Genomic DNA, 22,149 nt, shown 5'->3' with positions numbered 1-22,149 from the left:
GGGCGAGGCCCTTAAGGAAACATTTCTTGGCGAAGACATCGAACTTGACACGCATCCCATTCTCTCCCAGGCACTCACAGTAAGAGCCACTGGACAGATCACGCACCAGCAGACCTTGAGGAAGAGTCCTGGAGGGGAACCCAACATGAACTCGATGTCCAATGACAGGTTGGCAAATCCTGGCGAGGAAGAGAAACACTGTTACTGTTACCTCCTCTTAGATTGTTGCCCTTGTCCCAGTATTTTTAAATGCGATAGCATTTATGAGCGAACGCTGCAGAGTTTTGGTAAGGCGGGGTATTTAACGGCATAAGCAGTGCTTCCATTGGACCCTGCTTGGAGATCACGTGTTTTATTGCGACTATCCGCTGAGATTTCGACGTGTTCAAGAACGCTCAGGTGGGCAATGGGCAAGGCCACCACTGTGGGGTCGCTGATGATTGTAGTTTTCTTTATCATCATTATCGGTAAAATGCAAGAAGCTATAAGAGGGCCTGCAGGACTAAGTTTCGCGAGACCTTGGGGACGAAAAAATATTACAGGACGATTACGTAGAGGCTGGTAGGATCAGGTCATTATTGGGGAATTGTCAGTGGGAAGGTGAAGAAGAAGAAGACAACTCTCATGGATGGACAATACATAGACAAGGTACATGGATCGCACGCTACTGCAGACTGTCGGTGCAGAAACTGTCGTTGAAATGCGATACCACTTGTGAGTTGCAGAGACGAAAGCCGTGGTGACGAAACACGCCAGCGATGAGCTCATAAATGCTGTCGATGACACGACAATCTTCGCAGCGACTTCTGCGAATTTTTCTGTATTGGGGAAAATGCCAAAATAAATGATGATGATGATGATAATAAAAGTAACTAGTCTGTACATCACAAGACGATCACAAGTAACGCGCCTACCTGAGATTTTTCACCAGGGCTGAAATCTCAGCAGAGGGTGACCGTGTCTAACGTCCTCCGGAAGGACTCTAGGCGTCTCTAAGCCTATTATACCATGTCCACATGGTGACCATGCCGCTGCGCCCGTGACGACCTCTGTCGGCTTCGTATTAACCCAGTGATAAGTAATCGAAGGTGTTATCAGTTTCCTTACTAGGATGTCCAATAGGATTTGTTGCAGGAGATCTCAGATCGACAATCTTTCGAGGACGCTCATTTTAGGTGCAACGCAAAGACGGTAGTTTGCGTCAGTGTAAACCTACCTTAAAAATTTTACAGCAAATAGACGCGTCGGAAATCGGCACCTAAAATAAAGGCAGCCGCACAACCAGTCGCGCGCTTGCGATAATCACTATAGGAACGCCGGAAGCTCGACTGACGTCAGAGCTTGACGCCGACGTATGCTGCATCTCGCCAATTATATCGTATAATCCTTCTTCCTCAATATTCTTGCCTGCTACACAATGCATGGGTGATGTAATGGAACGCATGTATGAAACTCTTCTAAGGCACGTATTGATGGCTTACCGTACAGCCAGCAAACAGAATACAGTTCAAAGACTGCAATAATGGGAAAGATCATGCCACCCAGATAGGTGTCCAGCAGGTTCAATACGTAGATACCGCCCTGTTGAAAAAAAGTTATGAAATGGGGTGGTTACTATGCAAACTGCCACATTAAACTTCCATCCCATTGCTACGTGCCACTAACAACAAGAGTGCGTATAAGCACACGTCAACAGCAAAATCTCTAGCTGAGCTTACTTGAGTTGTCATGCTGATGCCCAGCAAGAAACTGATCAACGAAAAGACCGCGACAGATACAATGGAGTTTCTTCTGATCGTCGGGAACTCATCTTTGAATGGCACCAGAACTGACTCCACCATCGCAAACTGTAATCGCCATTAACATGTATTTTGTAATACGCCTACGCTGCTTCGAGGCTTACACATTATTATTTCTATACGTAAAGACAGTTACTGTCACCATGGCCAAGCATGGAAATTCTTACCTGGCTGTCTACCGCGAGCAGGACTAACATGAAGAAGAAGCTCAGAGCCCAAAGATTAGGCCACCCCATCATGCTCGCTGCTTCCGGGTAAGCGATAAAGGCCAAGCCGTGTCCTCGATATGAAAAGAATGGGGGACGAACTTACGCAGTCGTAGGATTAGTCGTAGTGCAAGACAAGAGATACAAAAAATAGGAGGTTCCGCAACGATGATGGGGTAACTTGGCCAATAATCCTGGTGGGTACCGTGGGTACCGTGGTACCTTGGCTAGTACTCTTGGACTACCCAAATCCCAGAGCAAGAGGGTTAGCACACCTAACCCTTCTCCTGTGTCGTCTCCCCTGCCTCTTTCACCCTGCCATCTTCTCCCTGTCGTGGGTGCACCGAGCCGGCACTCCAGAGCAGGCTGACCGCACCTTCCCCCTACATCAGCCCGCCCCACCATGTACCGCAACTTCTACACTCAGTTGGGCCCTCAAGCGTTTGCCGTCGGCAAGTGATGGCTGCTTAGCCTTCCTGTGACAGGTTGTAGAAACGGACGTGACTGCGCTCTGCTGCTTCGGCTGGAGCACGCTATCAGAATGTCCACGGCCCGCTTCTACAGATACTGACTTCGACTTCCACCCAAAGCTCCCAGCACCGGGGTAATACTTCCAATGGTCGCCGCTTTGCGAGGGGTTTGGCGCTAGTTTGCACTATTCGTTATCACGTGATTTGCTATTCAAAAGTGCGGCAACGTTTACGCCGGAGCAGGTTGCGAGCACGTAGAAAGTACACGAAGTATGGTAGCCGTGCTAACGGTATTTTACATGTCCTTTCCTCTCCCCAGTAATACAAAGTAGCGTATCTAAAGCAGCCTCTCTTGTAACTACCCCTTATACCGGTTCTCGCATAAGCGTCTACCCAGGTCCGCATTCGTAGTAGCAGGTGGCAATTACGCTACGTAGATCTGACAACACTCCTCGCCTCACTCCCGTGAATGTGACAGTAGCCGATCCAGATCAAATACCCGTACCTTTTTCAGCCACGTCTTCAATGTCAACTTGCAGTCGATGAGCCATGTTGCCCAGGACAGAGAAGACCACCATGCCACCAAAGACACTAGTGAAGAAGTCTGCGAAGGTGATGAATATTAAGTCCCTACAAGCAATCACAATATCACCTTATTATTGGCGCCCACCGGAAAACGAAAATATTTACCTTCGCAAGTCATGTCTGAAGTCGTTGAAGCTGCCTAGGCAAATTATGGTCCCCATCGATACTCCGAGTGAGTAGAACATTTGCTGACATGCATGTTGCCAGACCTTAAATAGAAAGTTCATGCGCAACTTTGTGTGCTCTGATTATCCTTTGCCCTCACCTCAAACTGCATTATCTTTTTCCACTGAGGAACAAGGAAGTAAGAAATGCCAGTTGCAGCTCCAGGTAGCGTCACACCTCGTATCAGAAGTACGAACAGGATGAGGTATGGTGCAGGTGTTGTCACTAGGGCTATCTGCAAAGATGGTCCAAGAGTGAAAGGGGCTGTGGTTCATTGCATCCTGCAAGCGCTGTGCAGCATTGAGGGGGAAAGTTATTTTTCTACACGTCGTAAATAGCTCTAATATCAGTCTGGTTCTTGTAACCAGGTGACCCTTCTTGCGACCGCCTCATTGGTGGACATACTAAATCCTGCCATGATGTCACTGCGTTGTTACCATCTTCGCTATGCCTGTAGCCCCTTTTGCTGGAGAACATCGATGGAAATAACCACTCGCATGACTTGAGGCGATATCATCACGCAAACTTGTATTCGTCATTCACTCGTGCATCAACTGTACCAGCTTTGTATTCCCTGTATGGTTGAAAACGGATCACCTTTCCTGAAGTCTTGATTCCCTTGTAGAGGGCGAGACAAACGAACATCCACGCAATGAAAAGTGCCAGTGTGAGGTCCCACTTAATACGCCCCGGATGTTCAATTCCGTCACTCATTGATAGAACATAATGACTGAAAATACCAAAGTGTTTGCGTTATAAAACAGCTAAAAATGGAAATGTTCTAAATTTAATCTAATAAGGCTCCGCGGCAAGATTTTTGAGGCACACACTGCAAATGCCAGTGAAGTCTCATGCAATACGTGATTGTATTGACCGCTATACGTGCTACAGAAATCACAAATCCTCGGCTTCTGTCCTGATGCAACTCCCTTCGTATACTTCTCTACCGGTTCGCGGGATTTCTACCCGTCTAATCCTCCTTCTGTTCGTTCTGAGCACAGCTGCGGTGTGACTTCCGCATGTTCTATCTGATACGGCTATGACGGACTGTGTATAGGGGTGCTTACTTGAAAAACTCTTCAGCAGAAGTTCGTGTGGCATTGGTACAGGTGGAGGAAGCGTTTCTGTACTCATGCACCGGTACGAGCACCTTTTCGCCCTTGTAAAGAACTTGGACGGTGTCGTTCGTATGAAGGCTTGAGTATCGATACCTGAGGTGGGGGCGAACTTGGTCACCTTCCATACTGTTTCAGTGTTCCTTACAAGTTTTACCTAGAAATACCGTCTCTCAAGACAGTCGCCGCATTCAAACGGTTTCTCAATGATTTTTTTACCGATTATTCCGTGTTCACACCGTGCAGTAACTGTTTCTATGAACTGTGCGCACACACGTGGACAGAGGACAGCAGGAAGGACCTCGATAAAAGGGCTGAGTTACGATGGAACTAGCCTAATGCTTTGGGTTTGGGAAAACCTTCGTTTGAACGCGATCACGTCTCTTGAGGACGAAGATGGCGCGATAGTGGCGAGTTGTACTATACCGGTTAGCTGATAACGGTAGAGCCGGTATTGACGTCACCATTGTGATACGCGCACGCGAAAGAAATAGAGAGTTTTAGTGTACCGCTCAGCCGGTAACGGTAGAGCCGCTACTCACGGTCACCACTGCAATTTTGCAAGCAGAATTTTGGTATGTGTGACCGCGTGGACATCCTCCTCTTGTGAGTTTGCGGTTTGGCATTCAGTTATTCAAAATAAGTTGACTTAGTGCAATAACATGTGCTATGCGATACGGTACTTCCAGTGACGATCGCTTGTGTGCGCTCTTGTGACACGCGAGTAACAAGCGTATGGCCAACCACGGCGAGCAGTTTTCATCTTCACCACCACCACCACCGAGTAAAAGAACATATTGATTCCACTGGGAAATTGCTACTGCCACGTGCTTCTTAGTGCTTATTACTGCATTACTCGTGTCATTATATCATTAGTTGGCACTTGTACTTGCCATAAAATTACGGCAGCCACCGATACCTTCAGCAACAGCGTAGCGGTATACTAAAGCCAAGTGTTGTATACTGCGGGAGGCAGCTATCCCGATAGACGCCTACCGGTAGCGGTTTTCTAAAACCCTCTATGTCTCAACTATAGTGTCATTACCGTGAACTGTACTAGTTAGGACTCGACCTGCTCGGCGATAACATTGTGGCCGGCGGCGTCAGAGGCACGAACAAATTGAAGGCAACGATAATGCGCGGTCGCTATGCAACCACTTGGTGAAGAGTGGTGAACTAAATGTTGTTATCAAGTTTTATGATATCGAGTAGCAATAACGGAACAGTTTTGTTGAAATCAAGAGAGAAAATGGAAAGTACAGCGTCGGTACATATGTAAGTGCATCTATGGAAACAGAAGGTGCTTTTTCGACACGCACAAGTAAGGTTTGCTTGCAAAAAAATCGGTACTTGGTGTGCAAGCTATGGCGAATTTGCGGGATCTGGATAGTCTCATCTCGAGGCAGTGTCTCTCTTTTTTTTTTTTTTTTTGTCGTTGTTGTTGCCTCTATAGGTGTTATCATCGCATATCACAATGTAGCTTAGCGTTTCCAAGTACCTTATAGCCAGCCTCTTGTTGAGAGATCTGCAGCTGTGTGATTGGCCGCGGACGAAACATTCTTCGTCGGCCCACTCAGGATTACAATACGTCCAAGGCAAGGGGCTTTTGAATGAGTGCACCATGTAGATCATGGCATAGGCCAGAACCACGTTGAAGTACAGACAGACGAAGAAACAGCCGTAGGCCATGGATATTCCAATACCTTGAAGCAAATGCTGATTATGCGTCTCGGTAGAGAAATTTGATAACCATGTACTTAATACCTTTTCCCAAAGGAAAACAGTTGAAGGCTGAGAACTGCCCGGAGCTTTGAAACTGTCCCAGAATAAGTTCGAGGAAGTACATGGGCTTGCCGACCGTTAGCATCAGAATGGTGTAAGCCAGAAGAAATGCAGCTAGAAACAGAATCATTTTGCTCCGTATAAGGAAATTCAGTGTAGGAAATAAACACGATTTTTCTTGCGTTCTATTGGGGATAAGGTAACCTCATAGGAGTCAAGACTGCCAATTGACCAGGATTTGAATCCCGGCACCCGTTGGATCTTTTCCGCTGATTTCCACTGATGCTTTCTACTTTCTGGATATTTTAAGGAAATGTCCATAAATTCCCTATGAAGTCGTCGCAGGACGCCCCCTCACCCCCCCCCCCCCCTAAACACAGAACATTTGTTTGAACAGAAATTTGTTAAGCTACAGCACCGCCTGGAATCCTGCCCGTCAGTTTTGTGCGTTCGTGTCAGTAACAAGCGTTTTGTGAGAGCTCCTTTTCAGGATGCTTACTATGAAACATTTATAGCCTAATCACACGTACACCAAGATGACCTTGAACTTACCGCCTCCATTCGCATAAGCCATGTAAGGGAAACGCCAGATGTTGCCCAACCCCACTGACATACCCACACAAGAGAGCAGAAACTCGAGGTTGCTGGACCAGCGTTCCCGATCACTTGTATCCTGTGGCACTTCGTCGGGTACCTCATCCTGAGACGAGCTGGACATCTGTTTATTAAAATACAGTCTCAAGTTGGCTAACAGACACCAACCAACATATAACATATCACGACCACAATAATAATTTCAGTTACGTTCAGATGGGGACGTTCGTGCGATTTACAGCCTAGCAGACCTCATCGATAGGACATTGCCCGCATGTTTACATTGCACACATAACTGGGGGCAACACAAATGAAGCGCTTGTTTATGCCCTTTGACCCTGGTATGTCTGCAACGTAAACCCACAGTCCCATATTAGTCTTACGCTTACCGGAATGCAGGTGGCTCAACTCAGAAGCTAAGCCACCCGGCGTGGTCAGCTTTGAACCGGCTGATCCGTTGTCACCAGCGGCGCGAGATCACGCGGTCACTTCTACACAACGGCTGCAGTATGGCGGGCTTTCCCCGCCATAGCTGCAGTAACCGCGGGCTTTCTCGAGATATGCGTCCCCACAGTTCCTCATGAACTCGGTACTGTATACTCACAGCGATCACTTAGCGACCTCCAAAAATCTACAAACAGGCATATTTCATGGTTACAGAACGGGACCTCACCACTATAGTGCCTGGTACATGTTCGTGTTCACGGAGCCCTAATCCATTTTTGCGACACCGCGGGCGTATCTTTGGGATGGCCCCATACACAAAAACTCACAATGTTCACACAAGGAAGGACCGACATGTACACTTCACACTGCGCACTTTCACATCAAGATATTTCTGGGTTGCTCCGACAGGAGTCACTATTGGTGGTTTCATTATTGTTATTGAACTGTTTGCCTTCCTGTACATGGCGGCTCAGGGGTGGTTGTGCATCCTACCTGATATAGGATACTTTGCCAATATTTGCCTTATGCGCAGTGTTTTAGTTGTCGAAGCGTTTGATCGGTCTTTGGCCAGTCGACTCGATGCACTGCGGCCCCGTTGGAAGTCTGGGTACGACGGATGGTTTCAGCGTTGTAGCTACTTTTCTTACTCTTGTTGTATAGTTCTAGGTATTGGCTACTCTGGCCGTGTTCGTATATATGTTGACAACCTTCTTCTTCTTCTTCTTCTCCCCAAGAAGATGGCCGCGATCCGCAAGGGAGATTGGCCAGGGCTAATTCAGTATGATATGAGTGTGACAGTGACACTAAGGGCTAGAACCGGTTGGAGCCGGCAACGAATGAAATGAGATTATCTGCGATGACAGGATTCCATTTTCCGGTATGGGACGCACCGAACGAGAGTAATGCGCATAATGAGAGGGGCACGCTGAACCTTAGCAGTGGAAGGGTGAGGGACTGTAGGCGAAGGCGGCGGTAGGTACTACAGTCGAGAACAAAATGTTGGAGGGTTTCGTCGTGACCGCATGCAGGACACCCTGGGGAAGGTTGCACCCCACTGCGATGGAGGTAAAAGTTAAGCGGGAGGGCAAGACACCGGAGACGCGTCAGACAGACTTCTGCACGTCGAGAGTGGCAATAGCGCGGGTTCCAAGCGAAAGAGAGGTGTTCATAGCCGAGGCGGGGAGGAGGCCGAGCAAGGGATAGATAGCGTTTGTAACGGGCACGGACAACGGCAGCAACCGGCGGGAGGATAGGAAGCACGGGGCCGGACAGGGCCATCTTCGCCAGGGTGTCAGCGGCCTCGTTGAGCGGGAGCCCACAATGGCCTGGAACCCAGGTTACAATTAGGTGTGATATGTGAGAGGGGGCGAGTGAGGCCAGGACTGGGAACAACGAGCTATCGCGACAGTCCAAGGCCGATACCACAGATAAGGAGTCGGATATGAGAAGTGCCTTACAGAAAAGCGGGGGCACTTTGAGTAGTGCGAGGACCATTGCCAGGAACTCGCTCTCGTAAACAGGTGTATAGTCGGGCAAGCGGATAGGGAAACGGGCGTCAAGTTGCGGGATGACAATACCCACACCGGCCCGCTCGTCCGAGACAGATGCATCAGTTGCGATGATGAGGTGATCGGAGAACCGAGAAAAATGGCAATTCAACACAGTCTGGAGATGATTCAAGGAGGTGTGCTTCGCGCCGGGACGAAATATATCGAGAACCTGGACGGAAATTGGCACTGGCGGGGGCATAGGTGGGGCAATGTCTACAAGCGAGACGTCCAACGGGGTCAGCAGAAGCTGAGCAAAGAGGAGTTGAGGGATGTTTGATTTCCGCCATCGTCTACACATCCAGGATCGCATATATTTAAGAGAGTCATTATGCTCTAAAGCAAGGGGATTCTGCAACAATGAGAGCAGAGTGTTCACGGTTAGCAGGCGGAAGCGATCCTTCAGCGGCAGGACATGGGACTCAAGATACAGAGCATCGTTGGCAGTGAACCTAGGAAGGCCCAAGCATAAGCGTATCGCCTTCCTCTCTAAGATAAACAATTTCCTCAGCCGGTAGTCGGGAAGATGAGAGAAGATGACACATCCATACTCCAGTATAGGGCGAACGTAACATTTGTATAACCTCTCACATGCTAAAAAGTGTTTCTTCGTCTTTGGCAATGATGTAGATGTCGCTTTGGTGTATCGATGACCTGCAGAGTCTAGATCGTTGCAGTATAGCCGAATTTTATGCTAATCTAGGATCCCTAGCACTATCTACCACGTACGTTCTCATCATATCGATTTGCAAGGACAGCGAAGAACAATATGTCAATACGCTCAAACGGTCAAGTTTTCTGCATAATCCTTTTTACATCATGTCCGGCATCTTTCAACCGTTGCTACTAGGGATTTGCAGAATGCAAGACTATCGAGTGAGTTACTGGTAGGGTTCCAGGTTTTCGAAGCTTATTTTCGTGATCTTCCTCGACTGTTTTTCGTAGTTTATTTTTTAAAAACTGAATTAATATGCGAAAATCGGAGAAAATGCGAAACGACATTCTCGCACGCCAAAACGATGAGAACCTCACGGCTATGCAGTAAAACTTTCCGACAGCGACGTTTGCATCACAATCATCTGGCAGCACCAACATCTGGAAATCCGGATATTCGCTTTCGCTTGCGTCCCAACAACCTGCCTCTCACGAACACCGCTTCACTCTGATGACCGCTTTGAGGAGGAAGAGGAACATGATTCTCCGAAAAGGGAAAAAATAATTGACACTAGACGTTTTCCAAGTGGATCTGGGAGATTGTTGTCAGTCACGCTTTTCAACAGACGTAATCGTCTAGGTGCTTGAGGCAAACAAGCAGTTCTCCCACATTACGCAGGTGCTTGGTGTATTGTGAAGTGACTGTTGCACAGTCGATTTGAGTCGAGAGATCCACACTTCCTTGTAGGTAGGGTCAGCTAACCCACGATGAGAGGCAATCTTGTCAAGGAATCAACCAATCCTGGCACGGCTTTCTTTGCGATGTTCTCGGTTACTGGAGCCCCCCCAAACCGGAGTTTTTCGGATAAACTAGAATGCCTGAAATTTTACCAGCGTGTATGTTTTCCGATAGATAGGAGAACCCTCGACCCAGTCAACCCAGTGCAACGACTGACTGAAAATTCACAAATGTCCGGTTGCCGCTGTGTACATTAATATAACAACTTAGTTTCAAATTCTCCCCGTACTTGTAATGACTGAAGCTGTGCATTTGTCAATGTAAATGAAGTCTGGACAAAACAAAATATGCGTAGTTTATTTCTTCGTTTTCGTGTTTATTTCTACTCAGACTACAACTTGCGCTGTATGTACCACTAGGTAGTGCAATTTAAAAACTCTAGTACGCTTAGGTAGGGGCATGATATGCTATTTTGCACACATTGGGTCTGAGTAAGACTCATACGATCTCAAGCTTCGCTTTCCAAAATATTAAGCAGACGATTTGATTTTATGCCTTCGCTATCCTTCGAGGCTGCTCAGGCGTAATTGGTTCTGGTGATGGCTCTGGGCTCTCCTGAGACGTTCCTGGAGGCTTTAATTCATCCTCTTCTTCCAGTTGTTTCCTTCGGAGAAATTCCTTGTAATCCCGGAAATGTTTGACCTTGTACGGGCCCCAGTCAGGGGAAGGCTTCAGACAGCTCTTGAAGTCCTGGCATATCAGAACGATTCTTATACATGACATTCTCGGGTAAACATAAACGAGCCCCTGCCCCAACTTCCGGTGTCACGAAGACCTCCGGTCCTTCCGCGACTAAGGACGCTCGGAGCCAGCCGCCATGCAGAATTTGGCTTTCGCTTTCCTGATGTGTAATTGAAAGCGGGAGGGTACGCCTTTTTGTGGCAATTTGAATTGTCACAAAAAGGCGTATACGACCCTCTCTCTCCTCAAATCCGAAGCGATGATGGTATCATTAATCGGCACAGTGGTTGGCGCAGAGAGTGTTTCCTGTGAAACCGGGTGCGGTTTTGGCACCAAACCGGAAGCGGTGAAAACTGTGTATAGCCGTTACAGAAGAGGCACACTGAGCACCGCTTTGCTGAACAACGGGGACCATATATTTATGCTGGGCTTTGGCCGCGGGTACTATTGCGTCCGTGTACACAGTGGCACATCATAGAGGATTAAAAGACGTCCAGTGTACTCTCAGAAATGAACTTCACCGCACAGCACGCTCCTAGCCAACCATCATTTTGAATGGTATCGTTATCTGCCCCGATTTGTTGAAAACTGGAGGCGTACGCCTCTTTTTGTGTGTGTGACAATTACAGCATAAGTGCCAAAAGGCGTACGCCTCCCGTTTTCAACAAATCGGGGCAGATAAAGATATCATAGAGAGCGACGCTTAGAGGAGAAAGGCGCCGTCCAGACGCCTGCACGGCACCGGCATTCCTTTCCTGAAGGTGGCGCCCTCGTTGGTTCTTAAGGGGTGGCATTATTTTCGTTCTTCCAGAGAGGGAATTCCGGCATACTTTCAACATCCGGCGTCCGCTCTTGTCATATATTCCATCGAATAACACTCACTCGGCCACTTTTTCACGTGAGATTTTCTATATACTGTGGTCAGTGCACTCTAAAAACAGCGTCACCGCATAGCACCGTGTGAGCCAACCATTGCCACGAATGATACGGTTCTCGCCTTTGATTCCAGGAGAGAGAAGGGGCGTACGCCTTTTTGTGGCAATTTGGATATACGGTAATTGCCACAAAAAGACGTACGCCTCCCTCTCCCCTCAAATATCATAGGCGATAACCCTATCATTCACGGCAATGGTTGGCGCACAGCGTGCTGTGAGGTTCTGGTTTTAGAGTGTGGTCCACGAGACTATAGTTTCGAAATCGACCTGACCGGATGCGATCATCCCTTTATAAGATTACAAAGCTTTCATCTTCCCAAGCGTGCTTTATAGTGCGCTTTTACCTTATCTACAGTCATAAAAAACGACGTTCAAAGAATCGTACGCACGTAGTCGTTCTTCCTGAGGTACATGAAGGCGAAAATGGGGATCTGCACCAGACCGACACCAAGCAGAAGAAACCCGACGACATCTGCCCACAGCGGGTAGACGTAGCTTCCTTGAGATGTCCTTGAGTGCGTCAAGATACCCACGAATACAATGACCTGAAGAAAAAAAAATGCAAAGGACTGCAGGTGGCCACAAACAAGTGCCGTACTTTTGGACTGCATGCTCTGACCCGCTCACTAGAAAGCACTGCATTTCTCCGATTGCAGGATGTTTCCTATCAATCTGACCTACGCAGTCAGCACCCATCTTATATTACTTTGTGTTAGCACCTCGATGCAACTTAGGCCGTAAGTGCTGTACAGACGTAGATGAATGAAGAGAGGACAACTTGATCGAGTCCTGGTTATACTCTGGTTATACTCGCATGATTTGTTAGAGACATACCAGGTGTTCAGGGAAGACCGCGTCTTCCTGCATCTCCATTACCCAGGGACGTAATAATGGAAATTAAGGAAGGGATTCTAAATCAATACAATGACGACAATACTTCTTAGCTTCTTATGCGTGACCACCGCTCTCACGACAGATGGTCAGAACTTTTTATTTGTAGAATGCACCACCAGCGAAAACGTACCCACATATTTTGATTGGGTAAGGTTAGGTAAGGTAAGACAAGAGCACGTTAGATTGCCTCCACCTCCAAGGTATCCACATGGCAAAGGCCAAGGAAATATTGTGCTATATATAGACTCACCGTCAGCGCTATCGGGCAGATAACACCCCAGCACAACTTGACAAAATAGCCAGGAGGGGAGCCCAGCATAAACTCGATGTCCAGGGATAAATTTCTTATGCCTGAGCAAGGAAGGTTAAGTTTGTGTCACCACGGGTTACTCATAGGTCCGTTAATTGACACCATTTGCGGTATGAAGAACATGTTTGCAGGGGGAGTCATAGATTACCTTATTTTTGTCACAGTACAGTTCGGGAACTTTCCAGTATTGTAATTCGACGCTAATGCATGTCAAGCCGCGGACAGCGTTTGATTGCAAGAGGCCACTAAAAGATATCTATTAACGATTCTTACCATAAAACCAACAAACCGTGTAGAGCTCAAAGACAGCGATGATAGGGAATATCATACCTCCCAAGTAGGAGTCGATCAAATTCAACACATACAATCCGCCCTGCAAGCAGAACTCGTCGAGACAACGTTGGTTGGAGTTATCGGAAGAGATACTACTCACCTGCGTTGTCATGCTGATACCCATTAGGAAACTGGCGAGCGAAAGCAGAATGAGAAACTTCCCAGAGTTCCCCCTGATCAATGGGAACTCGTCCTTCAGAGGAACCAGGACAGATTCGAACATGGCGAACTGTAACGAAAGCAAATCATGTCACAAACAGCAGCCTGTCCTACAGAGGCATTTATACTGGGAAGGAGAGACACGCACGTTACGAGAACCAGCGCGGTGGGCGGAAGGACAAGGGGGCAACGGAGTGTAAAACGTTACTACTAACGATGCAAAGAATGCTCGTAAACTGTGGAGTACTCAAGTAAAATTTGGAGACCTCGATGCGGGGCACATTCGCTGAGTCAGATTTACGAGGTCACTTACCTGACTGTCAACGGCCAGCAAAAACAGCATGAAGAAGAATGCGAATGCCCAAAGATTTGGCCATTTTATCAAACTTGCAGCTTCTGGGTATGTCACGAAAGCCAAGCCATGTCCTGGATAGAATGAAAGGAACATAGCAAAAGGCCGTAGAGACAATTATAACTAGAGCTGAGCGCGGGTGCGGGTATACCCGCGGGTACCAGCACATCGTCACGATTTGCGGGTAGGAATTCGCGATCGCTATGGGTAGTGGGCAAACCGCGGGAGTTCCCGCAATGCGACCGCGGGTGTTCCCGCAATGCGACCGCGAGTAATGCGGATATGCCCGCATTACCCTCACTCCATGGCCAACTAAATGATCCCTCTCTGTCACACGCGAGCTCAGAAGCGCCCTATGTCGTTGGCCGTATAAATCCATGCGCCAGACGTCAGCAGGCAAGTTCTGGCGATCGAGTTCGATTATTAATGCAGACATATATGACTCTCTGTTGAATTGCAGCTTTATTGGCATACGACTGAAGCCGTCCGAGACACTTAGCCAACACTCAAAATTTCCATTGTTTCAAAATAGAAACAGCGGTAAAGTGGACGAGGAACACTTCCCCCTGCGGGTCCCAATGCAGGTATGCGGGTATACAGACAGCACTGCGGGTGCGCGTCGCCCTGATAAAATTCTTGTGGGTGCGGGTGCAGGTCATACGCGCGCGGGTACTGTGCGGGTGCAGGTTCAAGTTTGCTTACCCGACTCACCTCCAATTATAACCCTTTCACACGAGAAATTGATCGTCGTTCACACTGAATGCCATTCGTTGAAGCTGTGTAACAGTATATACAGGGGAACATTGTCATTCGTAAATGATGGCAAACATGAGGAAAATGAACTTCAGAAACACAGTGTGGAAGTAATAACTGCGCACGATAATATAAATGTTTCAAGCACGCCCAACAAATAAATATCTATAAAGACTGTTGTTTGTACGACCCACCTTTCTCTGCGACGTCTTCAATGTCAACATGCAAGTTGTGCGCCATATTTCCCAACACAGAAAAGACGACGAGTCCACCAAATATACTCGTGATGAAGTCAGCAAAAGTGATTATGGTTATATCTCTGGGTAAGATAGACACAGCTAGGTGCTCGTCTGAAACTGGCTAAGCAGCATACCTTCTCAAGTCATTGCGAAAGTTGTTGTAGCTTCCAAGACAGATAATAGGGCCCATCGACACACCAAGGGAGTAAAACATCTGCTGACATGCAGCCTGCCATACCTACGAATGAATTGTGGAGATCAGGTGATCATTTGTGACAATTATAAACAGCGTAAGTGTCACAAAAACGGCGTACGCATAACGATATCATACGAGATGATGGTTGGCTACGAGCATGCTATGCGGTGAAGTTCATTTTCAGAGAGTGCGCTGTTGCTTGCTTCGTAACTGTTTTATTGCAACACATGTACACACATGAATCGTCGTCTTCGCAGTGTTTCCACCACTCAAATCTACGCTTATGCTTACACATTCATGCCAGCGTCTCTCGCCTGAGACTCGGGAGTCAGCATGGGAAGTTAGAACGTGTTTGGTCACTAGTCTTTCAGGAAGTCTGAACTGTACACCATTTGTAGCACGATCGCTTCGAAAATTTATTTCATTGCACCATACTGAAATTGTGGGACCCATTTTTGATGGGGTCCCCAAGGCACCTGCCCCACTTAAATCTGGCACTCTTGGCCATGACTATCTTTAAAGCATGCTTTGATCCCTTACGTTTGTTCTTAAGCGCTCTAGCGAAGAACAACCACAGAGGAGGTTAAATACATTACCTGAAAAGAAAGCATCTTTTCCCAGTCAGGTATGAGGAAGAAGGCGATCCCGGTCAATGAACCAGGAAGTGTAACACCACGAATCAGCAAAACAGCAAGAATAATGTATGGCGCTGGTGCAGTCACATACACAATCTGGAAGTTCGGATCAAGAGTTCAAGGTACAACAGTAAGATATGTCCACGCTTTACTAGTGAAGCATATGTTGTGTAGCAAACTCTCATTCCTTTTACTTTGATCTAAATGTCTGGGCTCTTATGTAGCCATACAACTGTGATCGTGAGCGACGCCGCCATGTTCGGTGCATTATTCTATTTTGCCCACCGGGGGTTCCTTAACACTCGCACATGACACACTGTTGTTAACGTTCTTCGCCAAAGCCGACGAGACCCAGTAAATCATAACACGTCCTGTGAACATCTGCATGATGTTACTGAGCTGACAAGATATCCGGCGGATATCCAGTATTCGACCAAACGGTGTACTCTGGATCATAGGACTGCCAATCAACATCTTGAGACATCCCTTTGGCAATCCTGTAGACATCCTGCGGGACATTTTAGGGACGCCTTACGGGACGTTACCACCGAGACCCTCTCGCCCCCTCCTCATGCATGAGTCACAACACTTTTGCTGTGCATGAACTGTAAGATGGTTTTTACAACAGTTAAGTTCAGAATTTGTTAGATTGATAGAACGTGATAGCTGACTATAACTGGATATCACTAGATGCACAGGACGTGCACACAAAGGAATGAAAAGTAGCATGCTTTCAGGACCAGTTCAGAAAACGTGCGGCAGTGGCATTTCCTAAGAGAACACAGACTCTATATTGCTAGTCTCGCAAGCTTCCGTGAATACGAGAGTCCTGTTCACCTCTGAGTCAAAATAAGGGGTGCAGCCCCATGTTTTAATTCGATTCCGTACACAAGGTTTATAGTTTTAGTTTTATAGTTTTATTAGCGTATCCATAAACAGTACGATGGCCGAAAAACAAACCTAACTGACCCACCGAACGTGGTGATGTGATCTCTTGAAATTATATACTACATTATCATTAAGGAGCTTGCATTATGTAACTATATATCTTATCTGACAACAACTGCACACCTTTCCAGACGTCTTAATTCCTTTGGAGAGCGAAATGCAGACAATGACCCAAGCAAGAAAGAGGCTGATTGTCAGATCAGGCTTGACAGCGCCTGGGTACTCAATGCCCTTGCTGATAGAGAGAACTGCTTTGCTGGAAGGGTCAGAACATGCATTTGGTTCCATCTGTATAATCATTACGTCCATGTCGCATGCTTACTAGAAGAACTGCTCCACCGAAGTCTGTGTTGCATTTGTACACATCATGGTGGCGTTGTGGTACATCCCAAAAGGTACTTGTGCCTTCCGATGACCGTATGTTATCTCAATCGTGTCGTTGTCCAAGAGCGTCTTGTGTTCATATCTGGAAAACAGGGATAAGAATCTGCGAGCCCATTGCAGTGATGACTAGTCTTCTGTGATGAAGATGCACACTTTCATTACGTCACAATGCAAATGAGACAAAGCTGCATTTCTTGATTATATGGCAGTTGATGAAATGGCACCAGCAATGGGAATCGAATGCAAACACTCTTATTGGTGAACAGAAAGATACAAGAACACAAACAGAAAAACAAGAACGATAAACATGTAAAATAAACGGTCTTATATGTGGTCTTTCTTTTGCAGTGATGAAAGCCGGCACACATTTGCCGAAATGGGCAGCATAAAGCCAACTGCAGGGCTGTTTTAAGGTCGGCTAAAATATAATCAGCAAGTTTAGCCTGCAATTAGCGGCAGCTTGGCTATTCTCCAAAGCAAGAACTGGAAGCAGCATAGTGTGATGTGGCAGCTGCAGAACTTGTGATTATGATATTAAATCAAAAAATTGCTGCTACGTTATGCAACAATGAATTTTTACACAGTTCGAGCCCTGCCAGTTATCCGCAATGCTTATGGTACACATATGTAAGCCTACATGTCAACAAGCCTCTTTTCCACCATCTTGCAATTATAAGTCACTCCCCGTACGAAGCACTCATCATCAGCCCATTCAGGGTTGCACTCTGTCCACGGCAAAGGCGTCTTCAGTGAATGAACAATGTAGACCATTGCATAGGCGAGAATAATGTTGAAGTAAAGACAGACGAAGAAACAGGCGTATCCCATGGCAACGCCTACGCCTGAAAGTGTAGTGGGAAAATCAGATCTGAGGCCTAACAGCGAGTGGCAACAGCGTGTATAAAAACTCTCTGGGAGTTGTTGCAGCCATGTCTCGCCTCGTCTCAGTACCCACTTTTGGGTAGCGTATTTCCAGATTAGCGAATATAGCGCAAAGCACTTCTCTTGTTCCCGCAGAATGTTGTCGTACGTCGGCTTTCGGATATGAATGGCCACTGCTTTTTTAGCCAATCCTTGAAGGAGATCTTTTCTAGTCTCTATTGTCTCCAGTACTTCATGTCTGGATACGGATAACGAATTCTGAATAAATAAATTAATTAAATTAATAAATAAATAAATAAATTCTTGGTAGCGGCCGCGACCACACCAAGTGGATAATTAGTGTTCCTGTTAGGTGAGTTACGAGACATGACTACATTGCTCGTGATGTGACACGGACAAGATACGCTGTGAATGCTGAGATGGTGAAAACTTCTGTCAGACCAGTAGGTCAGAGAATCATAAGAAAGAGAGCGATGACACAATACATCATAATGATGACGGTGCATTGGCGTTTCGGCAATAACAAGCGTTTGCAGTCACTGATATATCACATGACCCCATTAGCAAAGTGTGAAGTACATTAAAGGCTACAAAGTCATCTAGCAGGCGTAACTTGATGGCACATGCAGTTTAGTGAAGCAAAGTACTGACAGGACTTTGAAGAATGGTACATCGTGAGCAGTCACATAAGAGTTTGCTAATGCAATGCAATATTCATGCTGTTTGACACCAAAATTTGTGTCAGGGCAGCTATGAAGAATCATTAGGGAACGTTGTCTGCAAGAATATGTTCTTCCAACGTAATCTGTCAAGTAGGTATAAATAGGCTGAATGCTGCCTCCTTTGCAAAGCAACAATGGGCAGTCGTGAAAACAGGTCCCCCAAACTCACCTCGGAAAAGCGTGCAACGAAGAAGGCCGCCACTAGATACCCCACTGTTGCCGTTCCGGATCACTTCAGCGCGCTAAGTTTAGCGGCGAAAAGTTTTTGTTGTTTCTGCGAATGAATCTAGTCTTTATATGTCCAAATGAAACGCGTATAACAACTTTCTCTGTCGTGTTTCACTTTTTGGTCCCGTTTTTAAACGTGTTGAGCGATCGGAAGGATCTAGTGCACGGCTGCGTGCACCACATAGCGTACGTGTCGTACCAGGCGCCGCAGGCGCTGCAGTCGTCCATTTCTCCTTCGGTGACTTGGCCTGGCTTGGATTGTGCTTCAACTGGATCTTTAGCGCGCTACAATCCACGCAAGCCAACGTCTGGTAACAATGGGGTATCTAAGGGCGGCATCCGGCATTGCACGCATCGGGATAGGAACAAATACATGGGAAAATGGCGACCTTGGGGGACCTGCGTGAAAAGGCAACACATCTTACCCTTGCTTAGTGGAAAACAGTTGAAAGCAGCAAACTGCCCCTGACTTTGGAACTGCCCCAGAATGAGCTCCAGAAAATACATGGGCTTCCCCACAGTTATCATCAGTATCAAGTATGGGATGAGGAACGCCGCTGCAAGCAAGAACTGAACGTCTTTGTCCAATTATTAGTGCTACCGACGACCTTACCGCCCCCATTGACGTAAGCAATGTAGGGAAACCTCCAAATGTTGCCCAAGCCCACAGACATCCCAATGCAGGAGAACAAGAACTCTAGGCTGTTGTCCCAGTGCTCCCTTTTCTCTTTCTGTTGCTGGTTTCCAATTTGCTCGGCCAATGCCTCATCGACTGTCGGGTACTGAACTGCTTCCGAACGAAGGTCGCTTGACTTCGCAATCTTGGGTAAATCTACCGGGCCTGGTTTCTTTGAACTGACCATCTGCATAGATCGATCACCATTCTATACTACTCGCATGAGGACAAGGTATGTTGTTGTGCGCAACTACGAGGCCTGTTTCAGGGTACAGAAAAAAAAAATATACAGACCGGTCATATGCAAGTCATACTATACTTTTAAAAACAGCAAAAAAATTACAATTACAGCTCGATTGTGGAAATAGAAACTGACTAATAATTATAGTTTTCCAAAACGTAACTACAGTTTACAGTTACCCAGTTAAAGTAGCTGATGTTACTGTACTAGTAGTGTACCGACGAAAGTTTGGAAACTGATGCGTGAAAGATATCGCCCTACCCGAGTAACTTCTACTTTAGCGCTACTATCCCTAATTGTAGCAACAGTTATAAGCTATTTTTGGTAGCAGGCCATATCGTCTCGTTGACCACTCGTACCCCCTCTAAGTAAGGGGGTGCTTCTGAATTACGTATGTTTGCTCTAGGTGAAAAATATTTAGATAGATTTTTCTGCAACAAGACTCGTCAATTTTGAGCACACCAGTAGTACTCTTTATGGCTCAACTACAACTGAAAAAAAAAATGTGGAAGTGTAAAATGGCGTTACAGGGCTACTCCGAAACGATCGGTGAAAAAATTGCTGCACATCGTAGTTGGTGCATATAGCATACACAGTATACCTGCCATCAACGTTGTTACTTTCTCGTGTGACGAATTATGCTTCAAATAAGCGAGCAATCAAACCGAAAGAGGAATGTGAAGAGGAGTCTCAAAACACTTTCCCCTCCGAAGGCCAACGCGTTACGTCACCCTGCATGGAGCGGTCAAGCAGTATATACCACGCCGGTCGTAGCCGCTGTCTTACATTCTCGAAACAAAACAATGGACGAAGATTGGGGATCAGATCACTCAGACACAGATGGAAAGAAACAGTGGCCATCTGCTCCCCTGAGAGTCAGAAAACAGCGGAGGAATGGTACGACTAATGCACGGTGACGCTGGCCGAGCAGAGAAAGAAAGAAAGAAAGAAAGAAAGAAGTACTTCCATTGACGTTCCGTGGGAGCCAGACTTTTTCAAATTTCGAAAGTCGTTTTTATGATTCCACCTTCGTTTTCGCAACTGTGTTCAGGTCGTGTAAATCATTGTGGGAATACCGAGAGCTTGAAATCCATTTCGTTCCAAAGTCTCCCTTTAAGGTCGACAGAGAAGATCACCACGGTGAGACAACGTTCTTGAGTATGTTTGATCAGTCACTGACCGATTAAATTGAGTGTTTTTATGGCACAATATAGTAGGCAATAAACATAAACGAACAAGTTCAAAAGTGCATCCAAAATTTTATGGTTGACATGTCAGTTGAGAAGTCAAAGGTGTTTTGCCTAATGGCCTGTTCGCGTGGTCAATTCGTCTCAATTCGTGGAAAATTGCTAGTCTGGATGACGTGACCGTTGCCTCCTGAAAGCGGGCACAAAGAATCTAGCGCCCTTGGATGCTGCTGTGGTGCCATGGCTGTTCAGGGCTCTATCGTTTGATATACTCCAGACGCATTGTTACGCACACTGTTCATGGCGATGACAAAGCACATCACTGTCAGCAGCCACGTTTACAGGCTACTGGAGAGTCTCTGTAGCGGTAATCTGTCAGGTGGCCCAGCTATAGTCGCACAGGCAAAAGCACAGGTGGCGGCGCAGGGTGTGACGACACCGGACACAGTTGGGCAACGCGCTGCCCGGCCGAATCGGGACCGTGTAAAAAGAGGTGCTAGCTTACATTTTTAGATTCAGTATATGACCTTCTTTCACTTTTATGCAATATTTACCTTCCAAACGCTTTCACTAATTTTTAAAAACGAGTGGTCCCAACACGGAGCTATACTCGCTGGCAGGTTCCAGGCGATATAGGAAAACGGCGTGAGATTGCTACGTTTCGACCATGCCAACACAAGTGCTCAGAATCTGGCAAATTTGCCAGGAAATGAATGCAAATTCGCCATAAGTCGGTCGGTCACTCCATGGACTGAGGTTGCCCACATGAGGGTCCCACGTACGCCCTTGTACGCCGCCGCTAAGTTTGTGGCGTCCTCAACCGTAATCTAGGGCTCAGACTATAGACACGCTACAAACTGATGCACCGAGGCAGATGTGTTGATCGAGAGATCAAACTAATTTGAAAACGCTAGTAAGTTGCAATGAGAATAGAAATGATAGGCCTGATGTTATGGAATTTCGAATGGTCTTCCTGAACCTTGCAAAAACATGCATTTCATAGCTAAGGATGCGGTGGGTTAGTCTCGTAGCAGGCACATTTTCACTTACCGTTCCTGAAGATTGGCGTTCGGAAATGAGTTCAACGCCAGTCGGTGGCCTAGCGAGCTTCTTCTTCTTCTCCTACTGGGCAGAGGAAGGAAGAGAATATTTTCTCGAGGTCGCACAACTTCCCATCACAAGGTAAACAGGTGAGCTGGAAACTATCGAGGATAACACTTGTCCTATCCGA

The 22,149-nt window shown here is 46.8% G+C and overlaps 1 protein-coding gene across 1 annotated transcript in view; it reads right to left on the bottom strand.

Annotated features, from left to right (window-relative positions):
* Window positions 1-22,139, bottom strand: part of LOC135397467 (uncharacterized) — a 28,381-nt gene extending 6,242 nt beyond the window's left edge. Inside the window, exons 1-29 of the mRNA XM_064629071.1 lie at window positions 21,969-22,139; window positions 19,428-19,677; window positions 19,240-19,371; window positions 17,620-17,824; window positions 16,921-17,064; window positions 16,722-16,854; window positions 15,612-15,746; window positions 14,954-15,057; window positions 14,775-14,899; window positions 13,789-13,901; window positions 13,417-13,545; window positions 13,257-13,356; window positions 12,924-13,024; window positions 12,169-12,324; window positions 10,659-10,853; window positions 8,621-8,960; window positions 8,277-8,488; window positions 6,675-6,840; window positions 6,105-6,236; window positions 5,839-6,043; window positions 4,293-4,436; window positions 3,823-3,955; window positions 3,326-3,460; window positions 3,166-3,269; window positions 2,981-3,105; window positions 1,967-2,079; window positions 1,719-1,847; window positions 1,482-1,581; window positions 79-179 (exon numbers count right to left, since the gene is read on the bottom strand). Coding sequence (XP_064485141.1) covers window positions 79-179; window positions 1,482-1,581; window positions 1,719-1,847; window positions 1,967-2,079; window positions 2,981-3,105; window positions 3,166-3,269; window positions 3,326-3,460; window positions 3,823-3,955; window positions 4,293-4,436; window positions 5,839-6,043; window positions 6,105-6,236; window positions 6,675-6,840; window positions 8,277-8,488; window positions 8,621-8,960; window positions 10,659-10,853; window positions 12,169-12,324; window positions 12,924-13,024; window positions 13,257-13,356; window positions 13,417-13,545; window positions 13,789-13,901; window positions 14,775-14,899; window positions 14,954-15,057; window positions 15,612-15,746; window positions 16,722-16,854; window positions 16,921-17,064; window positions 17,620-17,824; window positions 19,240-19,371; window positions 19,428-19,677 — 4,161 coding nt within the window. The 5' untranslated portion in view covers window positions 21,969-22,139. The remainder of the gene's footprint in view (window positions 1-78; window positions 180-1,481; window positions 1,582-1,718; window positions 1,848-1,966; window positions 2,080-2,980; window positions 3,106-3,165; window positions 3,270-3,325; window positions 3,461-3,822; window positions 3,956-4,292; window positions 4,437-5,838; window positions 6,044-6,104; window positions 6,237-6,674; window positions 6,841-8,276; window positions 8,489-8,620; window positions 8,961-10,658; window positions 10,854-12,168; window positions 12,325-12,923; window positions 13,025-13,256; window positions 13,357-13,416; window positions 13,546-13,788; window positions 13,902-14,774; window positions 14,900-14,953; window positions 15,058-15,611; window positions 15,747-16,721; window positions 16,855-16,920; window positions 17,065-17,619; window positions 17,825-19,239; window positions 19,372-19,427; window positions 19,678-21,968) is intronic.
* Between the last annotated feature and the right edge of the window lie 10 nt (window positions 22,140-22,149).

The sequence above is a fragment of the Ornithodoros turicata genome, chromosome 6 (genome assembly GCF_037126465.1).
Source record: "Ornithodoros turicata isolate Travis chromosome 6, ASM3712646v1, whole genome shotgun sequence".
Classification (NCBI taxonomy): Eukaryota; Metazoa; Arthropoda; class Arachnida; order Ixodida; family Argasidae; genus Ornithodoros; species Ornithodoros turicata.
This window is presented reverse-complemented; position numbering and strand designations above follow the sequence as displayed.